Source organism: Columba livia, chromosome 6 (assembly GCF_036013475.1).
Source record: "Columba livia isolate bColLiv1 breed racing homer chromosome 6, bColLiv1.pat.W.v2, whole genome shotgun sequence".
In the NCBI taxonomy this organism is placed as follows: domain Eukaryota; kingdom Metazoa; phylum Chordata; class Aves; order Columbiformes; family Columbidae; genus Columba; species Columba livia.
The window spans coordinates 20,912,597-20,932,418 of NC_088607.1; the positions used below are offsets into that span (position 1 = coordinate 20,912,597).

Here is a 19,822-nt window from a genome sequence, read left to right on the forward strand (position 1 = left end):
GTAAGCACTTCTGTAAGTAGAAGAGGACAGCTTACAAAAGCCAGAAGGAATAGTGATCGCTCAGCACCTCCAAAGAAGTTAGTTTTATTTACACACAAGTATTTGTATGTCCCAGCATTCAATCATGTAATTCCCTTGAACATATACCCTTATAGAAACCCCTGCACAGAGATCAAGCTGTCCTTTAGAATCTGGGCTTAAAAACCTTTATAGAATGAAAAATCATGAATCACTGTCTTCATATATCTGCTTCTCTTATAGCACAAACCTATGAGTCATGACAGTGTGTTGAGAGCAGGGCACAGCATCCCATTCCTAGGAGCACCCAGAGGAGCCCAAGCCTTTATCTGTCCATCATCCTGCAGCCAGACAGCGGGATCTAACACACAGCACAGGGGAGCTGAGGCAACTTTAATTGCCAATCAGTGCTCAAGGTACTGTCCCCTCCAGCAACAAGAGGAAAAAATAACGTTACGAGAAGAGTGGAGCTGGAAAAATCTAGGAGGTTACTAAAATTGCACATATAACTTTCCCAAGCAAACTGCTGCTGAAGCTACAGGAGGCCCTAGACCCATGGTTTGCAGAAAGACAGGCAGGCTTCATGGGTCAGACAGAACTCCAGCCCTGACGGATGAGCGCAGGCCATACAGGAGCAGCTTGGGCATCTGTGCTCTTGCACAAAAGTGCAAGCACAAAAGAACAAGTCTGGCCAGAGCTCACTAGCCTTTTTCTATCACTGCTGTCTACAGTCTCTGTGCCTTGCTAGTGCTCCCTACCAGTTGTGCAAGCTGTACTGGAGAGGTCATCTAGACCAGGAAGAGACCAAGGCCAAATCCCAGCAAAGACAGACAGTTATCCCCACTGTATGAGACTCTCAAGCACTGGTATTTGCCAGTCTGATTCTGTCATTTCACATGAAATGATGACACTTGTCCAACTCCAAGCAGCACCTGCAGTAAGCCACTTGGTAACAGACAGCATCTCCTACATAAACAGGCTTAGCCAAGCAATGTTTGTGCACAGGGTACACAAACTAGCAGCAGTCCCAGGACTGCACTCAGAACTTTGCCCCACAGGCATTAGCCTGTTTAGAAAAATGGCAAAGGTCATTCAATTTCATTGACATTGCTCAGCCCTCTGAAACCAACACAAGACAACTAGCACAGTAGGTATCATCAATATATTTCACTGCAGTTAGTGGCTGAACATTGAAGAACAAGCATTAACATATGCCACAGTGAACACTAGAGAAGATGCCATCCCCAGCAGAAACAGGAGAAACATGGCACTTCCAACAACTTTCAGATTTCATAGTGCGTCACCACTGGTGGCTCTTTATTGGGGTCTCCTCCTCTCTCCAGATACAGGTCATTGAAGGGATATTGCTTCGGTCCCTACAAGGAGAGATAAAGAGTGGCAAATTCACCAAGCAGCTTAAAGGGTCGAGGAAAGTGTCTCATCCCATCCCACTCCCACCCAAATCAAGGCTTACAACTAAAATTTCTATTTCTTAAGCGCTTCGGCAGAAATAGTAGAGTAAAAGGAAAGAAAATTCAGAGACAGATTTCTTTGTACAAATACAGGTCCTTTAACAGAAACATCAAGGTGGTCTTGCATTTCATCTTGACCAACAGTTTGTCTCACAGCATCAGGATAATATACTGCAGAAGCTGTCTATGTATTCAGATGTATTTTTCAGAAGTACATTCCAAACAACCCAGATCATGAGATAACTAAAAATACAGGGCAAGAGAAGAGAGAAACATCTCCCTCATGCAGATGCCCAGAGGGGAGAATATCTAGACCAAAAAAGGGATACTGCAAGAAGCATAACTTAAAATTAGTTCCCTGTGAACAGGAACTCCTCACTATGGAACAGAACCTGTGAGCTGCGCCCAGCCAGTCAGCAGAACAGCTCAGACTGGATGAGGTCCCAGGACATCCCTTGTCTCAGCCCCTGCCAGCAGCAAGGTTTTGCATTCACACTCATCACTTAGCTTCAGCAAAGTCACTCTTCTGGGCATCAGCAGTGACAGTAAGCACAGCTACTTCTCTTCCCTTTGCCCCAGTGTGTCACTCACCACAGGCCTGTAAGATGGATAGAGCTCTCCAAGACCAAACATGATCAGCATGGTACTCAAAAAGATAAGGAAGTGTCTGCGCATGATGTGCCAGGGAACTGGAGTGGGGGATGTATCAACACGGTTCCGAATATACATGTCAAAGTCCCAATGCATCTAAAGAACAAAGGAAAATGGCTGCACATTTACCAACAGTGCTCATGCTGCTTTTAAGAAGGAAAAAAAATGCTTTACAACATTTACAAAACTGCCAGAAGCTGCTTCATCTCCACCTCAGAAGTGGCTCGAAGGAGATGAGTGATCTACCTACAGTCACTGCAAGTTTTCACTTACACAAACTCAGGACTCCAAACTCCCTCCTATGTTTATACCAGGCAATATGCTTAATTGTACAACAGCAGCAGTTTTTATTTATATATATATATATATAATCACTCCACCTCCAATTTGTTCCCCAGTACTGTTGAAAAGGCATGGTATAAACTGGTACCTGCATTTACGGAAGTTCAGTCACACACTCAAATAGAAGCAGCAGTGTTACTTCAAGCAAAGAAGCAACTACCTGCCACTTAGAAGCTGGTACCTCAAAAGAGACAGAGCACCTGCCACTGTTACTCTGTGGCAAGTGCAGGGCTGGTAGCAAGCAGAAGGGCATTTAAGCTTCTGCCTTGGAGTATACATAGGGAAGAGTCCCAAGCATGTTCTGCCTATAGTCTGCAATCACATTAATGAGAGCAGGGACTCATTAATTTGTAGCTCAAGTACTGCCTCTAGCTCCCCAGCTGCCCCCTTTGGACACAGCTGTTTGCTGTCAAACCCAGAGAGCCAGTCTGAGCAGAATCCAGTTGCCTGAACAGAGGAATCTGCTGACACTTGGGCTGACGCCCCTGTCACTGCCAACCCCGTGTGCAAGGGCACCAACACAGGCCTTCCTGTACCAAGCACCACGATAACACAGAATCACCACAGGGTTTTTTCACATGCCTCTACAATCATTACAACATGCACTTCAAACTTTACCATGGTACACATGCTATGATGTTCTTGCATGTTTACACTATGATATATTACATATACATGCTTATATAACCTCTGCTTTCATTGATGAGATCTCAATTCAATTATCAAGTTCAGTAATCACAGATTGCAGTCATTCATAGAAAGACCATGCACTAACTGAAAAGTTAGTCCTGATGAGGAGTTTGAGGAACTTAAGATTTTGAAAGCTGACGTAAGTGCTCTATTCATTCATTTTTCTTAAGGATATCTTGCAAAGTTTCTTCAGAGAAGCCTCCTTATTTGTATTCTATCCCAGAACAACCCTGGAGTAATAGAACAGCAATAGCTACTTCCACTGTACTAAGAGGACTTTACTCAAATAATGGCTTCTTTGCTAAGTGATTCTGAACTAAGCTCTCATACTAACTCAGAACAGGCAAAGAAAATGGATGAGATTTTCCTGTTCCCACAGAGAAACTTAAGTCTGTAAAATCTCCCTCCTCACATATGAGGTTAACATTCCCCAGCACCTTCAAAATATTCACCCCGATGACCACAGTCTGTTTCCCTCCAACTGACTGTTCCTGCTTGCACAAGCAACACACACCTGCGCTTGACGATGCAGTTACACAAGCAACTAAACAGAAAGCACTAACAAGATATGCACGTTAGTTTTCAGTGACAGTAGCATTGTAGTCATAACAAAAAGTTCTACTAGCATTCCTACCGGCTGTCCCCAGTTATGCCTCATGTCCGGCTGGTCCCACTGGTACCAAGGGTCTCTCTCATGAAGAGACTTATTAGGGAGCTTGGGATAGTCACCATACCTGTGAGAAACAGACAAAAGCCCAAACACACAAGAAATCTGTATTAATTTAGATACATTTTGTATGCGACACTACAGGATAGTCCAACGGAAATCTAAGATTTAAACGTTACTTTGTTTTTATAGCTACTACATATATATATTTTTTAAAATGCATACATGCCACTAGCACAATCATCACCTTGATACCAGTCATTGTAACAGAGATCCTGAAAGTGGCCTTTTGAGGCTATGCTAGCTGGATGAAAATGCAAGCTTAACTGAAATACAGAACTCTAGTTGTCTAGCACTTTGCACATCTCAAAGCATTGCCCAACTTTTAAGCATCTGAAGTCTGTATTCCAGAGATGGCATTTGGTTCATCCCTCTTAGCCCTGCATTACAACAGCATACAGTCTGTCATACAATATTCTATTCACACAGGCCTCCAACTCGTTCCATTAATTCCTGTTTTAAAACACAGACGTGTGCCTTCAGAGCTCTAAGCTCACTGCATAGCATCACCGGGCGTTCGCCAGAGGCTGCGGGACCACCCCGCAGGGCCGGAGGCACTGCCCTTGGCCGCCTCCCCGCTGCAGCGCCACGGGACCCCCAGCTCACCCGAAGCCGTCGTCGGGGTAGGGCTCGTAGTCCTCCACCCGCATGTTGTACTTCTTGGCGGCAGCCGCCCGCTCCTCCGGCGTCCGCGGGTACGGCCCGGGCAGCAAGTCCTTGGACATTTCCGAGGCTGGCGGGAGAGCAGCAAGGCCGGGTGGGCGCGGGCCCCGCCGGCAGACGCAGCCAGGCCGGGGAGGTCGCACCGTCCTCACAGCCCGGCCCCGGAGTCACCAGCCCGCCTCCCCCCGACACCCGCCCGCCGCCGGTCGGTTCTCCTCCGCTCCGGCCTCCCCGCTCACCTGCCCGCGCCCCCGGGGGCGCCGCCACGGCCCGCGCCGCCCACAGCCGGGCAGCCGCCCGCTGCCAAAGGACACCGCGGAGCCCGGCAGCCGCCATCGCCTCCAGCGCGCAGGCGCGGCCGACGGTGGCCGGTAGGGACCCAGGGCCGGGACGGGGCGGGGCGGGGCCAGCGCGGGGGCGGGGCGGCCCCAGCCACCGCCTGCCCTCCGAGGAACAAACCCCCCGGCCAGGGCACTAATTAACCAGCTGCTGTTCCTGTAATACTGACAGAAAAGCGAATGGACGGAAAGGGCATCAGTGCGGTATTTCGCTCTGGCTGTCGCAGTCTGGAGGGGGGTGATGGGAATTGATGGCAGGTGTTAGGTCCAGACGCAGGGCAGCCAGGTCGATGCTCCATTGGGTCAGTGCCACGGTTGGCAGCGCTATGCAAATTGCCTTCTTTGTATCAGTACCGATATTATTAATGTTAATACCCAAAGGTAATCGTCTTATCTCTGTGGAGCCAGGGGAACGTGAACAGCTGAAACAGCATGTTAATTTAGTGATGCTATTCTTCAAATGTGAGCAATATATTATTGTAGATAAAATCAATATGAACGTTAATGGATTTTGCAGTTTACTTCATTATGTAAACTCTGTAGTAGTTGAACTCATTTTCCTTCGGTTATTCACATCAACCATAATGGGTAATGTCTCTATAACAATCTACATTATAAACCTCCGCGGATCAGAAAACTATCATGGACCATTTGTCATTAAAGTCATTCCTTCTAATAACAACATTAATTGTAAACCTACTAATTGAATGAAGATAGCAGTAAACCACAAAAATATATGTGATACTTAACATGCTTGAGGTGGGGGCACTGTTGCAGGCTAGAATGGGATCCTTTCACTTATCCCAAAGAAAGGCCTTGTTGTGTTGTTTTATGGCCAGTGTCTCAATTTAGCCAACTCCTTTACAACTGAGCATGCAGTAAAGTTAGTGTGTAAATTAGTTATTTAATAAAGTTACTAACTCAGAGCCCAGCCCTCTGCTACAGAGGCCGCTGGTGTTTTCCACGGGGCAGCACGGGGTGCCCGTCCCACCCCTGCCGCACACGGAGCTTTGGGGACAGCGGCGTCATGCTGGAAGGGGGAACCTTGGGCTCTTGGCAGCGGCCCCGGTCGGGGCTCAGAGCTTGCTGTAGGCTCGGGTTGTGGTCAGCTGCTCCTTACATCAGCTCTTCACTGCTGGCTATTTACTTCCTAAGCACCCAAATATGCTTCCAAGTATGTTGTAAAAATTTTCTTAGCCAGTAGTGTTGTAGATTGAAAGGGTGGGAGGGTGCTCATTTTCTTAGAACTAATTATATTAATAAGTTTTGGAATAGCAGAGGAAAACAGATTTCGTTATTCTCATGAAGGCAAAGCTTTATACAGCTGGAACAGAAAATTCATCCACCATAAGGTGAAAACGATTGAATACCAGAGATAGAAATTTTCTGAAGAGCTGGTGCCTCCTGCGACACTCATTCTTATAAATGAGCAATCACCATTCTTGCTGCTTCCAGATTAAAAGCCAAATGTAGGCTTTGTCTCATCAATAGCTCCAGCCCCAGGCACGCAGTTCATGCAGTCCTGCTAAAATGATGTAGCCGCATGATGTCCGTTCGTCATCAGAAAGTGGATGTTAGTTACAGTGAGCTGCAGTACGTATTTTTTTCTTGTAGCAAGTGTTAATCCAGCCTCTGGTTTCAAGGCACGAACCCCAGCTGTACGTTCTCCGGGGCCGGCCCCTGGGCACGGCGCTTCGCGGCTCCCCCAGGGCCGGGCGGCGGAGCAGCGGCGCTCCGGGGAAGGGCCCCCAGCTGCGGGCACACCGGGTGGCGGGGCGCGGGGCCGCGAGGGCCGGCACGAGGCTTCACAGACGCTCCCGTCCCCTTTCTGCCGTGGGTTTTCTCCCGCGGGGGCTCCAGCCCCCACAGACGTTCCCAAAAACGGTGTGAAAGGCAGCGCGGAGCAGAGGCCACCAGAGGCCACCCCAGCCTCCCCCCGCGCGAGGCCGCTGCTCGGCGCGGCTGCCCCTCCCTCCTGCCCTCTCCATGGTACTCCCCGTGCTTCCCCCCTGCGCCCTTCACTTCCGGCGTTGCCACGGGCGGGAAACTTCCGCTTCCGACTTTCTGGTTCCGGGTTCTCCGGTGGAGGCGGCGATGGCGGCGGCTTCCTCGTCGGCGGCGGGCGCGGGGCCCGGCTGGAGCGACTCCCAGTTCCGTCGTTACTCCTTCGAGACGCGGCCCATCCCGCGGCTCAGCCACAGTGACCCCCGCGCCGAGGAGCTCATCGAGAATGAGGTGCGCTGGGCAGCGGCGGCCCAGGGGCTGCGGCGGGGCTGGGAGGCTTCGCTCCGCCGCGCCGGGGTGCCGGGCCGGGCAGAGCGGGCCCGCGGAGCGGGGTGCGGGGCTCTCCCGGGTCCTGCTGCCGTCCCGGCTGCTCTGCCTGCCGGGCCCCCCCGCGCGGGGCCGGTCGTTGTTGCCGCCGCCCCGTCCCTCTCAGCCGTAGCGGACGTTTCTTTTCGGTGCCGCGGTGTTCAGTCGTGAAATGCACAGGAAACGTTTGGCTTAAGTGCTTTGTTGTGTAGATGAAGATCGTGGAAATGTGTGAAACCACGAGCACGTGTTGGTTGTTTTCTAAGCGAGAGTGGCCACAGTCGTGAAGGTTGCCTGGCAATAGCAGGTTTTGTATTGGTTCTGGACAAGCTCAATCTAGTTTTGGTAAGATTGCTAGTGTGGTGGTGGTGGTGTTTTGTTTATTGGTTGGGTTTTTTTGTGTGTGTGTGTTTTGTTTGTTTGTTTGATAAAGCCTGCAAGAAAGGAAATTTTATATGCACAACTTGGAAACACAGCAGATATCATTCTTGTCTAGGTTGTCTGCTATTTATAGGTGAGGAGACAGGTGGACCTTTGTCTTCCTTTTGTAATGGTTTTTGTTTTGGTGTAGAAAAGAGAGGGTAGTGTCAGTTTTTTAATGGCTGAAGGTTGTCTGTGATCCATTAAGAAAATATGTAAGTGCTGTTTCTGGATTCAGAGGTATCATTCTGCCAGTATCGACCCCTTCATAGCTGAGGCTGGAAGTGACCAGACAGAACCTGCTGTGTCTCTTTGCTACATGGCAGGATCAAGTAGGCCTAAAACTGTTCCCAGCTGGTGCGTGTCTAACCTCATGTTACAGATTAGCTAAGTAGATAGTGGAATCTGTCCCACTGACACCAGGAGCTTGCTGTAGGAGCAAGCCACCACTTTTCTTAAAACTCCCCATCATGTTTTGCTTGTTTTTCTCCCTAGAACAAGGTATCTGATTACTCTAAATGCTTTTTCTAATTCCCTGTTTTCAAAAAGAGCTTGTGTGGTTGCAATACTGGATATGATCATTCTCAGGTTCAAGAGATCCTTCAATCAATAAACTATCTGTTTCTCTCCAGGAGCCGGTGGTGCTGACAGATACAAATCTGGTTTATCCTGCTCTGAAATGGGACCTGGACTACCTCCAGGAAAACATTGGCAATGGGGACTTCTCAGTGTACAGTGCCAGCACACACAAGTTTTTGTATTACGATGAGAAGAAGATGGCCAATTTTAAGAATTTCAAACCCAAGTCTAGCAGGGAAGAGATGAAGTTTTCTGAGTTTGTGGACAGACTCAAAGAAATACAACAAAAAGGGAGTGCGGAGCGGTAAGTGATACACGGAGGTTTCTCTGATTCTGCAGGTCTAAGTAGGAAGTAAGTTTCTCTCCAGTGAGTGATGATTAAAACCTCTCAAACTTTTCATTTTTTTATCACCCTGCTTTTCCTACAGGGCTGCTACTTGACAGCAGCCTTGTCACCTGATAAAAAAGTCATACCATTAGTTAGCTGTTCATATTGTCTGCAGAGACCTTTTGTTTGTGTTTTGTTTGTTTGTTTGTTTTCATTCCTCTGATCCTCTATGTCTAAATGTAAGTGTGGTTTTAAAGTAACTTGGTGCTGAAATGCACTGGGTTTCCTGAGCCCTTTTCTGCCCTCACGCACTTCTAGCATAAGAGGTAACTCATTGTAGATGAGTTGGAGTGGTGACATTTATCTGGCGATTATGCATGAGTGAGTTTGATGTTTGATAGTGGCCGGTCTGTTTGCAGTTTCCTCTTCCTGCACTGTGAGGGAGTTGTTCTTGCTCTAAAATTCTCTTTTTACCTTGTGATTGTTGAAGCAGAACTAAATTCTGTTCCTTTCTCTACTGGGAAATCCTTCAGGAAAGTTTGGGGACTTTTTGAAACCGTTTATTTTCATGGGTGTTCATGGTGTGTGATGTTAGAACAGAATCTCTAGAAGTTATGTCTCTTTGTTTTTGAATCTATTTGAAGAGATACAAAGATAAGTCTTTATGTTCATGACAAAGCTTAATACTTGGTTTCTGCTTTTCTCTGGGAAAATACAGGCTATATCTGCAGCAAACCCTGAATGACACAGTTGGAAGAAAGATTGTGGTGGATTTCCTTGGCTTCAACTGGAACTGGATTAACAAACAGCAAGGGAAACGTGGCTGGGGTCAGCTCACTTCTAACTTGCTTCTTATTGGCATGGAAGGTAAGCAGGTTCCTCTGGCTGGAGGAGAAGGGGAGAAGATTTGCTCAGCAGTTGTGTATTTCAGTTCCAGAAGGTCTTTCAAATGTTTTTTCCACTAGTTTCTAAGTGTTTCTTCAGAGCAGGCGGTTTAAAGCTTTAGGGTGGGAAGGGACTGTTGTCACAACTTGGGTTGTAGAGAGGAAGCAACCAAAGGAATAGCCTGTGTTTCCCCAAGGCTGTACTGTAAGTGCCTGGATGTAGTCTTCTTGTGGAAAGGCTCTGTGTGAGGTACGGTAGGTGCTGGTAGGGCAGTGTTTTCAGTAATTGCTAATCATATTCTGAGACCTGTTTATTGTCGGAATGATTCAGATGCTGTAAATTTAAAATGCTCAGAGTCTGCAGATTTAAAATGCAAAAGGGTTTGCAAGTTAAGCAAAGTTAGTCTTCTGGACTTTTCTTAGCATGCGCGATGTCTGCCCAGGAGGAAATGCCGATTATTCTGTGAAACATTTGTTCTTATTTGAGCTGGGGCGCTGGGGAGGAATTCTTTCAATTAAGAGCTGAATTTCTCCTTGGAAGGTTAGAGGGCACTGCAGAACTTGAAGATGGATAAATCCTAAAAATATCTGGATAGAGTGGAATTCAAAATCCATGTGGAGACTGACTCATAGTCAGGTGCCTTAGAAGACAGAGGTACTACTACGCTGTTGACAAGGAGAGCATTCCAGTAGAAAGTAATCTCAAAAACTGGGCAAGGAACATACAAAGTTTTGTGAAGTGGGATGGCTTATAATCAATGTGGCTGTCACATCCAATTATAATTGTCCAATTATAATTATTTGGCAATTCATGGCTGTTCAGTTCTGACAGCAGATAGTTTTTCCTATTTACGACAAGTCATACTCAACTTACACTACTTTTCCACTTGTTTTACTTGCTGAGACATATAAAAAACTTCATATAAAAGCACCGTACCGACACATCCATAGAGGTCATAATATGATTACTGAAATCCTGTTATCAGCAGGTTACGCACAAGAACCAAGGCATTGCCTTGAACCAGTGTGTGTGCTAGAAAAGCGTCTGTTTTTACAGGGACGCGTGATTGTATGATCTCTTTAAATAAAACGTTATGGGGTTAACTGTTATCTTAATTCTCTTTAGTAAAATATATATATAAAGAGCAGGCTCAAAGAATAATCTCTGAATTGGCAAACAGCCTGAAAAACATAGTTGTGAGAGATACAAAATGACCTACTGTATTTAAATGTTTGATTAAATTTAAGATCTAGTGGTGACAGTCAAGCTTCATAATTGTTAATCAGACTGAAGAGGCACTGTTGGGAGCTTCAATGACAAAGAGATTTGTTTACTTATTTTCTTGCAAAACTACTAGGACTTTTTTCAAGATCAGACTGTTAGACTTATTTTCTCTAGACAAATAATTTTTGAAAGTCCATTCCACAGCTTGTCATCTAAACAGAGTGTTTTATGAAAAAGCTTCCCATCAACATTCACCATCTGCTGTTCATGGAAACAAGCTGGGAATCTTAATCCTGTAGAGCATAAGTTGCTGAATATGGATTTAGAATGGATTTTAAGTGGGACAGCAACTGCTTAATAAAGGCTGACTGATACAGTGATCAGTTTGTAACATTCCTGCGGTCATTTTCCTTGTTTAGTTTTCTGAATATGTGAGAGTGTATTTATTGTCCTTAGCATAGAATGTAACTTGCTTCCGTCTTTCGAACCTGTGCATGAGAGTGTCTTGATTATCATCTTTTCTGTCTCTGTAGGGAATGTGACACCAGCTCATTATGATGAGCAGCAGAACTTCTTTGCTCAGATTAAGGGATACAAGAGGTGTATCCTGTTCCCTCCTGATCAATTTGAATGCCTCTACCCTTATCCTGTGCACCATCCATGCGACAGACAGAGTCAGGTGAGAGTGGCAGATCTGTTCTCTGCTCCATGCCGAAAGAGGGCATTTATGGAGACGCTGGGTGGAGGAAGCTACACTGGATACTGCTTGCTGAGCTTTTGCAAAACCTGTGTTCAGATCTGTTAAGTGGTGAATACACTGAGAACAGATAGAAGGGCTGGTGTTTCTCTTTGTGTCTTGTCCTGACTTTCAAGTGCTATAAACATCCAGCACAACTGGCTTGCAGTTGCTGCCTTCTCTGTTCTGTTTCATTGATCACTTGCTCAAACACAGATTTGCTCAGAGAAAAATGACAGGACTCCTGTTGAAATTGGTGGTACTTTGTGGGGAGCTGCAGGGACCTTGCAGTGGATTTAGGACACAAATAGGAGTGTAAAAGCCATATAGGGAAGATCAGGATGATTTGATGCAGAGAACCAATAATGAGGACGGTCACTGCAGGAAGTTGTTCTGAATTTCTTAATGTTTTCTTCTGTTAGGTGGACTTTGACAATCCTGACTATGAGAAGTTTCCGAACTTCCGAAGTGTGGTTGGCTATGAGACGGTGGTGGGTCCGGGGGATGTGCTGTACATACCTATGTACTGGTAAGGAGCATGGTGAGACTGCACAGTGACCAGCAAAGAGAGGTTTAAAGGTCTTCTGCTTAAAGTTTTGGGTTGGCTCTTAAGAGAATTTTGTTTTGACTTCTTCAGCAAGTGTGATATTTTCTGTGATATCTTGAGCCAATCTGCCTCTACTTCCTGTCTGTTGGATGGGAGTGGTAGTTCTCCCTGACACTACGTGATTGTGTGAGTACTCCACTAATGTGTATGAGAAAAGGATCTGTATCTGAATAGGGAGAGCTTTCCGGAAGTTCTGAGGTCTAGATGATGGAGGGATAGGGCAAGGCCTGTCTAGTGCTGTCTGAACTCATCCATCCAAGATATTTCACTGTAAACTACAGCCATAGTTTCTTTTTTTTTCTTTTTTCTTTTTTTTCTTTTTTTTTTTTTCTTTTTTTTTTTTTTTTTTTTGTGTGTGGTTTCCATGCAGGTGGCATCACATTGAGTCTCTCCTGAACGGGGGGATTACCATCACTGTGAACTTCTGGTACAAGGTGAGTACAAGCACCTTCCTGCGCAGCTTGGATAGCTCTATCCCAGAGGATTGTTTTTTTTCAGGTAGAGATGTATCGGCACCTGTTGTCAGTATGAGAACTTCATTGCACCGAATCTTTTGCTTTAAAGCTGAAAGCTACTTTCTCCTTTTTGAGTGGTGCATGAAGAACTGTGTGGCTGGGAGAAGGTGGAATAATCTGCCAATTTGGAATGCATGCAATGAGCTATTTTTGATATTTCAGGGTGCCCCAACCCCTAAGAGAATTGAATATCCATTAAAGGCTCATCAGAAAGTGGCCATAATGAGGAACATTGAGAAGATGTTGGGAGAAGCCTTAGGAAATCCACAAGAGGTACAAAAAAGAACCATATAGTCACTGCTGTTGAAATAGTTATAGCTTGATGCAGAACTCGAGATGCCAACTATTTGGCTCTGCAGGTGTCACAGTGAGGGTAGGAGAAAGCAAGCTTGCTCTGTTGCTGTGAATGGTTCTTCCTGCTGTCTTCAGAAGGTCCTTTGGCTACAAAAAGGCAAGCTCTTTAATTTATCATTCTGGAGAGGACCACTACAAACAATGGAGTAATTGTTCTTGGATGTGGGGGAAGGTGTACTTTGGCTTTGGGCACTGCTAGGGAAGTGTTGCTCCCAAACTCTCCTCAACCTTCTGCAGCAACGGTACCCAGTATGTGCCAAAACAATGAAACTGTTTTACCTGTTGAATCCAAATCTCTTAAATAAGAGAAGTATCTTCTATTAAGTTGTGTGCTTCCCTCTTAATGCACACCTTAGTGATTTCTGAATTCCTTGCAATTTTCACCAACTGTTATTTCAAACAAACAGATTGAAGTAATAAGAATATGCTTTTGAGGCTCTCCTGCTGATCTGAAGGTGTAAATACTGCATGTGAATGGTCTGTAACCCTTACCATTGTGCAGAACCTGCTTTTTAGCACACTTAAGTGGGGTCATGCTTCTCCCCTGAGATTATCTTACTGCTGAACTTCTCTCAGTGACCACCAAGTGCTGAGAAATGTGAGTGATCTTAACTGAAAACAAAACGTTAGCAAAATCATCAGTCCTGTCCTTCCTTCCAAGTGACCCCAAATACCAGAGGGCATTCAGTGAATAAGAATGTTCTTTCTCTGCCCTGAAAATAAGCAACCTGAGGACTGTTGGCTCCTTTTAGTAATATCTACCGAGAAATCACAAATCTAGGCTGAGAAGTGAAAAAGTTTCAAACTACTACTATGAATGCGATGGTTTGGTGGCAACTGAAGCTGGATGTTGGCAGAGAACCCTGCAATTTTGATAGAGTATTTGAAGGTGTGCTCAAGGGTGCCCTAGTGTTTTATCTAGAAAATACTTTGAAACTGGTTCGATGTACCTCAGGCTCAGTTTGTGTGCTGACACCCCCTGCCCCGGGGCGGTCAGCTGATAAGGTGTTGTGATGCAGAGGCAGTAGGCTTTGCAGCTGCCATTTCTGTGTAACTGTCCCAGCTAACAGTCTGTTTTTGCTTTCAACAGGTGGGTCCCTTGTTGAATATGATGATTAAGGGGCGGTATGACTAATGCCTGACTGCCCCAGGTGGCTGATGTTGGAGCTGCTTTGTTCACAAGCAACGGAAGATACTGAGCGCTAGTATTGCACGCAGCACTTAACAGACTGATGGGTTGCATAGCCCATCCCTGCCCCACTACAATAAAGGGGGCTACTGGAACTGCAAAACCGTTAGTACCCCATTCATCCTCCACTGTCATCTAACCAAACCTCCCGAGAAAGAGTCTGCACTTATTGGAAGCTGGATTCATGCTCACTAACTTGGTTTTTGTCCCTCTGCCCTGCTTGCCACAAGGACCAGGGCTTCTGGCACGCAGATGTGTCACTTCAGGATTTTCAGGCATTTGAAGACAAGCTTGGAGGAGAACCAGGAGTGATCTTGTTTCTTGGGCCTCCTGGCTGGGTTTATGTGTTGGTGCCTGCAGTGGATATAAGATGGGAAGTGACAGGTTTCACAGTCCTCTGTTGTTAGGGGACCTGTCCACGCTCAACTCTGGCACCTTTTTGTGTAATGGAAATGAGCATGTGAGATGGCCTGTGTGTGATGAGCAACTGGACAAATGATGCAACTTCTTCAACTTAAGACATTTATGCTTTGGACTTAGTACAGGGTAGAGACCAGAGTCAATTCATCTAGAGTGTGAGCACCAAATCCTCTGTTCCCCAAACAACATCTGTGTTGTAGGAATCTAGATAAACCTCCTTTCTGACAGCTCTCTCCGGAGAGCAAAGGCTTCTCTCCCCCTCTTGTGAAGCTGCAGTGTGGTTAAAAGGGGATGTAGCATTATGAAGGGAGATGCATAAATGCCAGGGCACTCTCCAAGTCTTGAATGATGAAGCCACATTTTTAAATGAAATTCCCCCAGGGGTGCCAAGCTAGACTGTCGAAATGCAGTGTCAGATAGGTACAGAGCCTACTTGCTCCCCACCAGGGGTGCAGGCTCCTCGGACTAACATGGGAAAGTGCCCTTTTTTACTGAAACTGCAAGAACTCAAGTGTGTGTGGCTGTGCACAGGTGCGCATGTTTGTGTGATGTTGTGTGGCTCCTGTCCATCAGTTAAATCCATGCCAGTGTGTGGTTCCCTTCCTTGTACAGTCATGTTAAAGAGGTCAGGGCTTTCTGCTTAAAAGTGGTTAAGTTTATCTTGATCCTTTTTGTGTTCTGGGACTTGACGTGGCAGGCTGGTAAGTGACAAGACCAGGTCACAGGAACCAGACAAGCCTCTGTTTAAGAGTCCTCAGCAAGCACCCTGATGAAAAATGATTTTGCTTTCTTTTTCCTCTTCCATATGAAAGCTTTAGGCTCATGTGGAGGCTAACTTTTTGTTCCCTGAGGAGTGCTGCACCCTGCTTTGGGGGGTGGTGCAAAGGTCCTGTGTATTTGATGCGGTTGTAATAGATCCCAAGAGCTAGAGGTGGGAAAAGCTGTTTCATAGCCTATGTATCTCATCCCAGAGAATAGTGAGGGATTTGTTCTGTTGAGACTTGGCAGTGTTTTCCCTGTTGTTCTTCAGGGTGTGTTCTGACACAGGATTCTGATAAAAGTGTTGAGGACGTGGCACTCAAGAAGTGCTCTGTCTTTGGCCTCAGGTCCCATCGTTTGTTGGGACAGCTCATGCACCACTTGCAGTGAGCTTGTCTTGTACAAAGGTAAAGAGCTTCTCAAGCAGGAGGTCCCGGGGCTAGTTTTCTGGCTGCTTTGTACGTCAGAGGAAATGAAGTGTAATTGGTAGCTGCAGGGTCCTTGTTTAAGAAATATATCTGTGTCACTGAGTAGTCTGACTGCCATGTTACTTGTTGCAGACTCTCCAGAGCTGTGGTTAGATCCAGACGAAGGTCGCTCAACTGGATACTTAGCAATGCTCAGCCTTTGGGCAGGTGGGGAAGCAGGCTAAGCTTCTGACTCTGGCCAAAAGCAAGGCCTTCCCAGGAATCCTGGGCACATGCCCTTGGCTGAAAGATGCTTACATGAAATCCCATCTCTGTGCTATTTATTCAGCACATGGTAATCTCCAGTACTAGTTGTTAGACACCATCAACTCTTGAAGCTCAGGGTGGGAGTTCATATCCCATGTGGAGAGAGAATGGTACTTAGAGAACTTTAGGATCCTTTTTTTCTTTATTTGCCAAAGGTCTAACTTTCAAAGTGTCTGAACAGGTTTTGCTGCACTTGACTTTGTGAAAGCTCATTTACAATGCACTGATGAACTGACTCCCCCCCTTCCCTTTTCACCTTGTGCTTTCAGTGCCCCTTGCCATGGTCTTGGGAAGCTGTGTGTGTTCTCTGCTGGGGGTGTGTGTGCAGGGGGTGGGGTGTGACAAACACACGGTACCTTCTGAAGTGTAGTTCTTAAATACAACCAATGTTGAACAACAGAACTGTGTGGCTTTTACTTTGTGAGTTTCTGTCTGGGAGGGCTGTATAAGGAGATGTGCATATAAAGCTACCTTTTAGTCTTCCTAGTAACTCCACTTGGGTTCTTCACTGGTGAAAGCTGCTGGTCTCCAGAACTGCCTTCAAAACAGCAACACCAACTGTACTATTGTGTCTCTTCACAGCTTTCCTCATACTACTTCTGGAAGTCTGAAAGGAAGGCTGGGGATAAGATGGTATCCTTGAACCCTGTCAACAAGAAGTGTTCATGGGGAAGGAGGGAATTCTCCCTACTCACCTAAGTGGTGTCACCATGCTCTGGTCACTGATGGGATGACGGAGCAAACTACACTACTAGGTCTAAAGAGTTCTATCAGTTGCTTACCCTTTGGGATAGCTTGTTCTCCATTTGGTGGTTTATCCGATACATACTTGGGTCAAGGAGATTTTCAGAGGAGGCTTCCTGTATGTACTTCTGCTGTATGTTAGCAGCCTTGGGTGGCAGAGTCCTCTCTACCTAATAAAAGACACAGGTTATTTTATGGTAATATTAACTAGAGCAGTTTTGGCATCTAACCATCAGTGAAATGTTGGCTAAATCTGAACAAATATTTTATGTGTAGTAAAATAGGAAGAGTTGAATAGAGATTAGGGATGTTGGGGTGATGGGGAGAGAGAGAAAGAGATGACTGGCTGAACCTGATGTATCAGAACCGGCATTCTCACACCCTCGGGGGAAAAAGCAGGTCCAAGGTGAAGCCAGCAGGTCAGGATCAGGGCCAGGGCAGAGGAGATATGAGACACAGCTGGGACAATCCAAGACAGGGGAAGGTGAAGGGGAAGGAGACACTCAGCATCAAAGCGGCTATTGAGGAAAAGAGGAGCAGGCCTGGGCTGAGACTGCTGTTTCTTTACAGCAGTTCTTACCAATGAGCAAGCTGACCCTGAACTCAGTCAGCTGCTCTTTAGTCCTCGAATGGAGATGGTGCACTCAGGGTCTCTACAGTCTTGTGGCAGGCCTCTGTGTTGATGCGTGATCAGCCCATGCTGCCGTGCCAGCCCTGAGAAGACAGCACAGCAACTGCAACAGGGAGTGCTGCCTTTGCGTGTTTTTTTCAAGGTGCAGTTCTCTAAGCCTTGCTCCTGCTGTGTGTGGGTGAGGAGCTTCCTTGCCCTCTGGTTTATGATCTTTGTCTTCCGTTCCTGTTTTGGAGAAGTCACCTCTCTTATCAGTGCGCTAGGAAGTCCTGAAGCCACCACCTTCCCTGGATGCTTTTCTGCTTTGGTGCTGCCTAGAAGGAAAGGGAAAGAAATGCTGTTTCTGTGACAAACACATGCAAAGTAAGTTCTAATTACTGCCTCGCAAAGTCAAATATTTGTTGCGAGCAGAGGACTAATTGTGGGGGGAGGGAGCGGAAGTCGAGGCTCTTGGAGTCTAAGTGGAACAGATGCCTGGACGCCTTGGGGAAACGCAGCTTTCCTCTACAAATCGGAGCTTTAAATTACAAGGCTTTTACCAACGAGAACAGTTGTGGGAAGTCGTCTGCTCTCATTTGCGTAATGGCTTCTGTCACTGGTGATTAGACACAGGATGAAGGAAAAGAAATTTGACAATTAGGAATGAGCGATCATTAATCAGAATCTTTGTTAGAAGGAGGGAAGGGGGGGAGAATATCCCACAAACAATGGAGGTTTCCACTAGAGCCACAGTGAAGTCCATGAGATGCGTAACTGAGTGCTGCTGTTGCTCTACAGAGCCCCCTCTGCCAAGGTACGGAGCGGCAGCAAGGCTCTTGGCTGGGTGGGAAGGCTTGTGGGGGAAGGCAGCTGGGCAAAATGCCTCTCGTGCTGTTCAGTGATTCTCAGATATCTGCTTAGTAAGGTAGAGAGCACGTCTTGGAGCCCTCTCCTTGCCTCATCAACACCTTGTGTTTCCTTCTCAGTGCCTGGCTGCGGACTGCCAGGAAAACAAACAAACAGAAACAACTTCTTAAAGTTTTGTTCTCTCCTTTCCCCACACCTTGCATGCAGCCTTGCAGTCTCTGGTGCAGAGGAGAGCAGGGATGGGCCTTGACGGGCACACAGAAAGACTAGGATGAGCGACATAAAAGCAGTTCCAGGCTCTGTCCTGATAATGTCATTTCCTACAAGAGCATGGAGGAACCTGATGGGCTGCATGACAGGTGAAGAAAAGAAGGCAGTTGTGACTTCTCTGTGGCTGTTGTGCGCTGGCTTAGCTCATCATCCAGCCGCGTGCAATCCAGTATATGCATTTGTTTGGGTTTTGTGGGTTTTGATCACATTATCAGTACACATGAAATCTATGGCACCTGTTTTTTGTACAGCTGTCGTTCGAGGTCTTGTCAGGTTAAACATTTTGATGTAGTTTATGAAAAGAGGCATTGCCTCTGATTACATCAACAGCTGTAACTTGGGAGGGGGAATGACAGACCATTTGTGGGGCATATAATGTTTGTTGGTGCATCTCAAGTCTTAAGCTTACTGGATTCATTGATTTCAGTGACGAACTCCTGGCTTTGCAAGGCTGGGTCATTCACTTGAGGCAGAGGTCTCCATCAGTGTGATTATTCTTTCTGTGACTGGAAATCAAAGCAGATACCTTGAAAGGGGAGAGCTGAAGCCACGTTGTCTTGTTCCCAGCTGGCTCTGAACTTGGCCAAATTATAGCAGCTTGGATTTTCAGCCTCTTCCCATGACTAGTATTGTTCAAAACAGAAGCTCAAAATGAAAGAGAAAATGGTGGGTGTCAGGACAGGATCTAACGTGGCTTTTCATCCAGCACTCATAATGAGACAAGTTAGGAGAATCACTGGTCACATTGCTTAGGGTGGGGAGCTATGTCAGGCAGTGACTTTTATCCCTTCTTAAATGTGTGAGGGGAGGGCTGCTTCTCATTCACAGTAACATTTAAATGCATGCTTACATTTGGAGGAGTCCACCTAACAGTTTTTGTGGATGGTAAGGCAGTTTCCGATGGTGTGGGCTGGCTCTTGAAATTCACCTTGCAAACTTGCAGTAAACCCTGAAAAAGCCCAGACTTTAACATGGCAGGGTATTGCCCTCGCCGTAGGAAATGTCACTGTGCTGGATGGCAGGAGCAACAAGTGTGACTTTCAGCTCAGATTTTCAGTTGTGGTTGTTTCCTGAATAGTCAGGATTTGCCATTGAATGCTTTGACAGGGAGAACCCCTGGATATGAGTTGAAACCTGCTTGGGAAGCCAGCAGCCACAGAGTGTGTGCCATCCTGTGCACAGGTGATGTGTTACAAGATCTGCTGCATGCTCTGTGCTCCCTGAGCTGCTTAAGCACCGCTGGCCTCATGCAGTGAGCTGTGTGAGGGCTCCAGCTGGGCTGAAAGCAGCTAAGGGAGTGAGGTCAAATCATTTCCTTCTACAAAAGGACAGTCCCTGTGCCCACAGAGAGGGCACATGGGGTTAAAACA

The 19,822-nt window shown here is 46.4% G+C and overlaps 2 protein-coding genes across 2 annotated transcripts; one reads left to right on the top strand and one right to left on the bottom strand.

The window, feature by feature from the left end:
- Positions 1 to 1,165: 1,165 nt before the first annotated feature.
- Positions 1,166 to 4,969, bottom strand: NDUFB8 (NADH:ubiquinone oxidoreductase subunit B8). Its single transcript, XM_065067472.1, has 5 exons — positions 4,803 to 4,969; positions 4,507 to 4,633; positions 3,808 to 3,907; positions 2,082 to 2,237; positions 1,166 to 1,394 (listed from the first exon to the last, which is right to left on the bottom strand). Exons 1-5 carry the CDS (start codon positions 4,897 to 4,899, stop codon positions 1,302 to 1,304), a joined length of 573 nt encoding a protein of 190 aa, XP_064923544.1. The 5' UTR covers positions 4,900 to 4,969; the 3' UTR covers positions 1,166 to 1,301.
- Positions 4,970 to 6,872: 1,903 nt separating this feature from the next.
- On the top strand, positions 6,873 to 16,360 carry HIF1AN (hypoxia inducible factor 1 subunit alpha inhibitor). Its single transcript, XM_065067471.1, has 8 exons — positions 6,873 to 7,136; positions 8,264 to 8,514; positions 9,257 to 9,405; positions 11,181 to 11,326; positions 11,806 to 11,912; positions 12,361 to 12,424; positions 12,668 to 12,778; positions 13,950 to 16,360. Exons 1-8 carry the CDS (start codon positions 6,888 to 6,890, stop codon positions 13,992 to 13,994), a joined length of 1,122 nt encoding a protein of 373 aa, XP_064923543.1. The 5' UTR covers positions 6,873 to 6,887; the 3' UTR covers positions 13,995 to 16,360.
- The last annotated feature ends 3,462 nt before the right edge of the window (positions 16,361 to 19,822 follow it).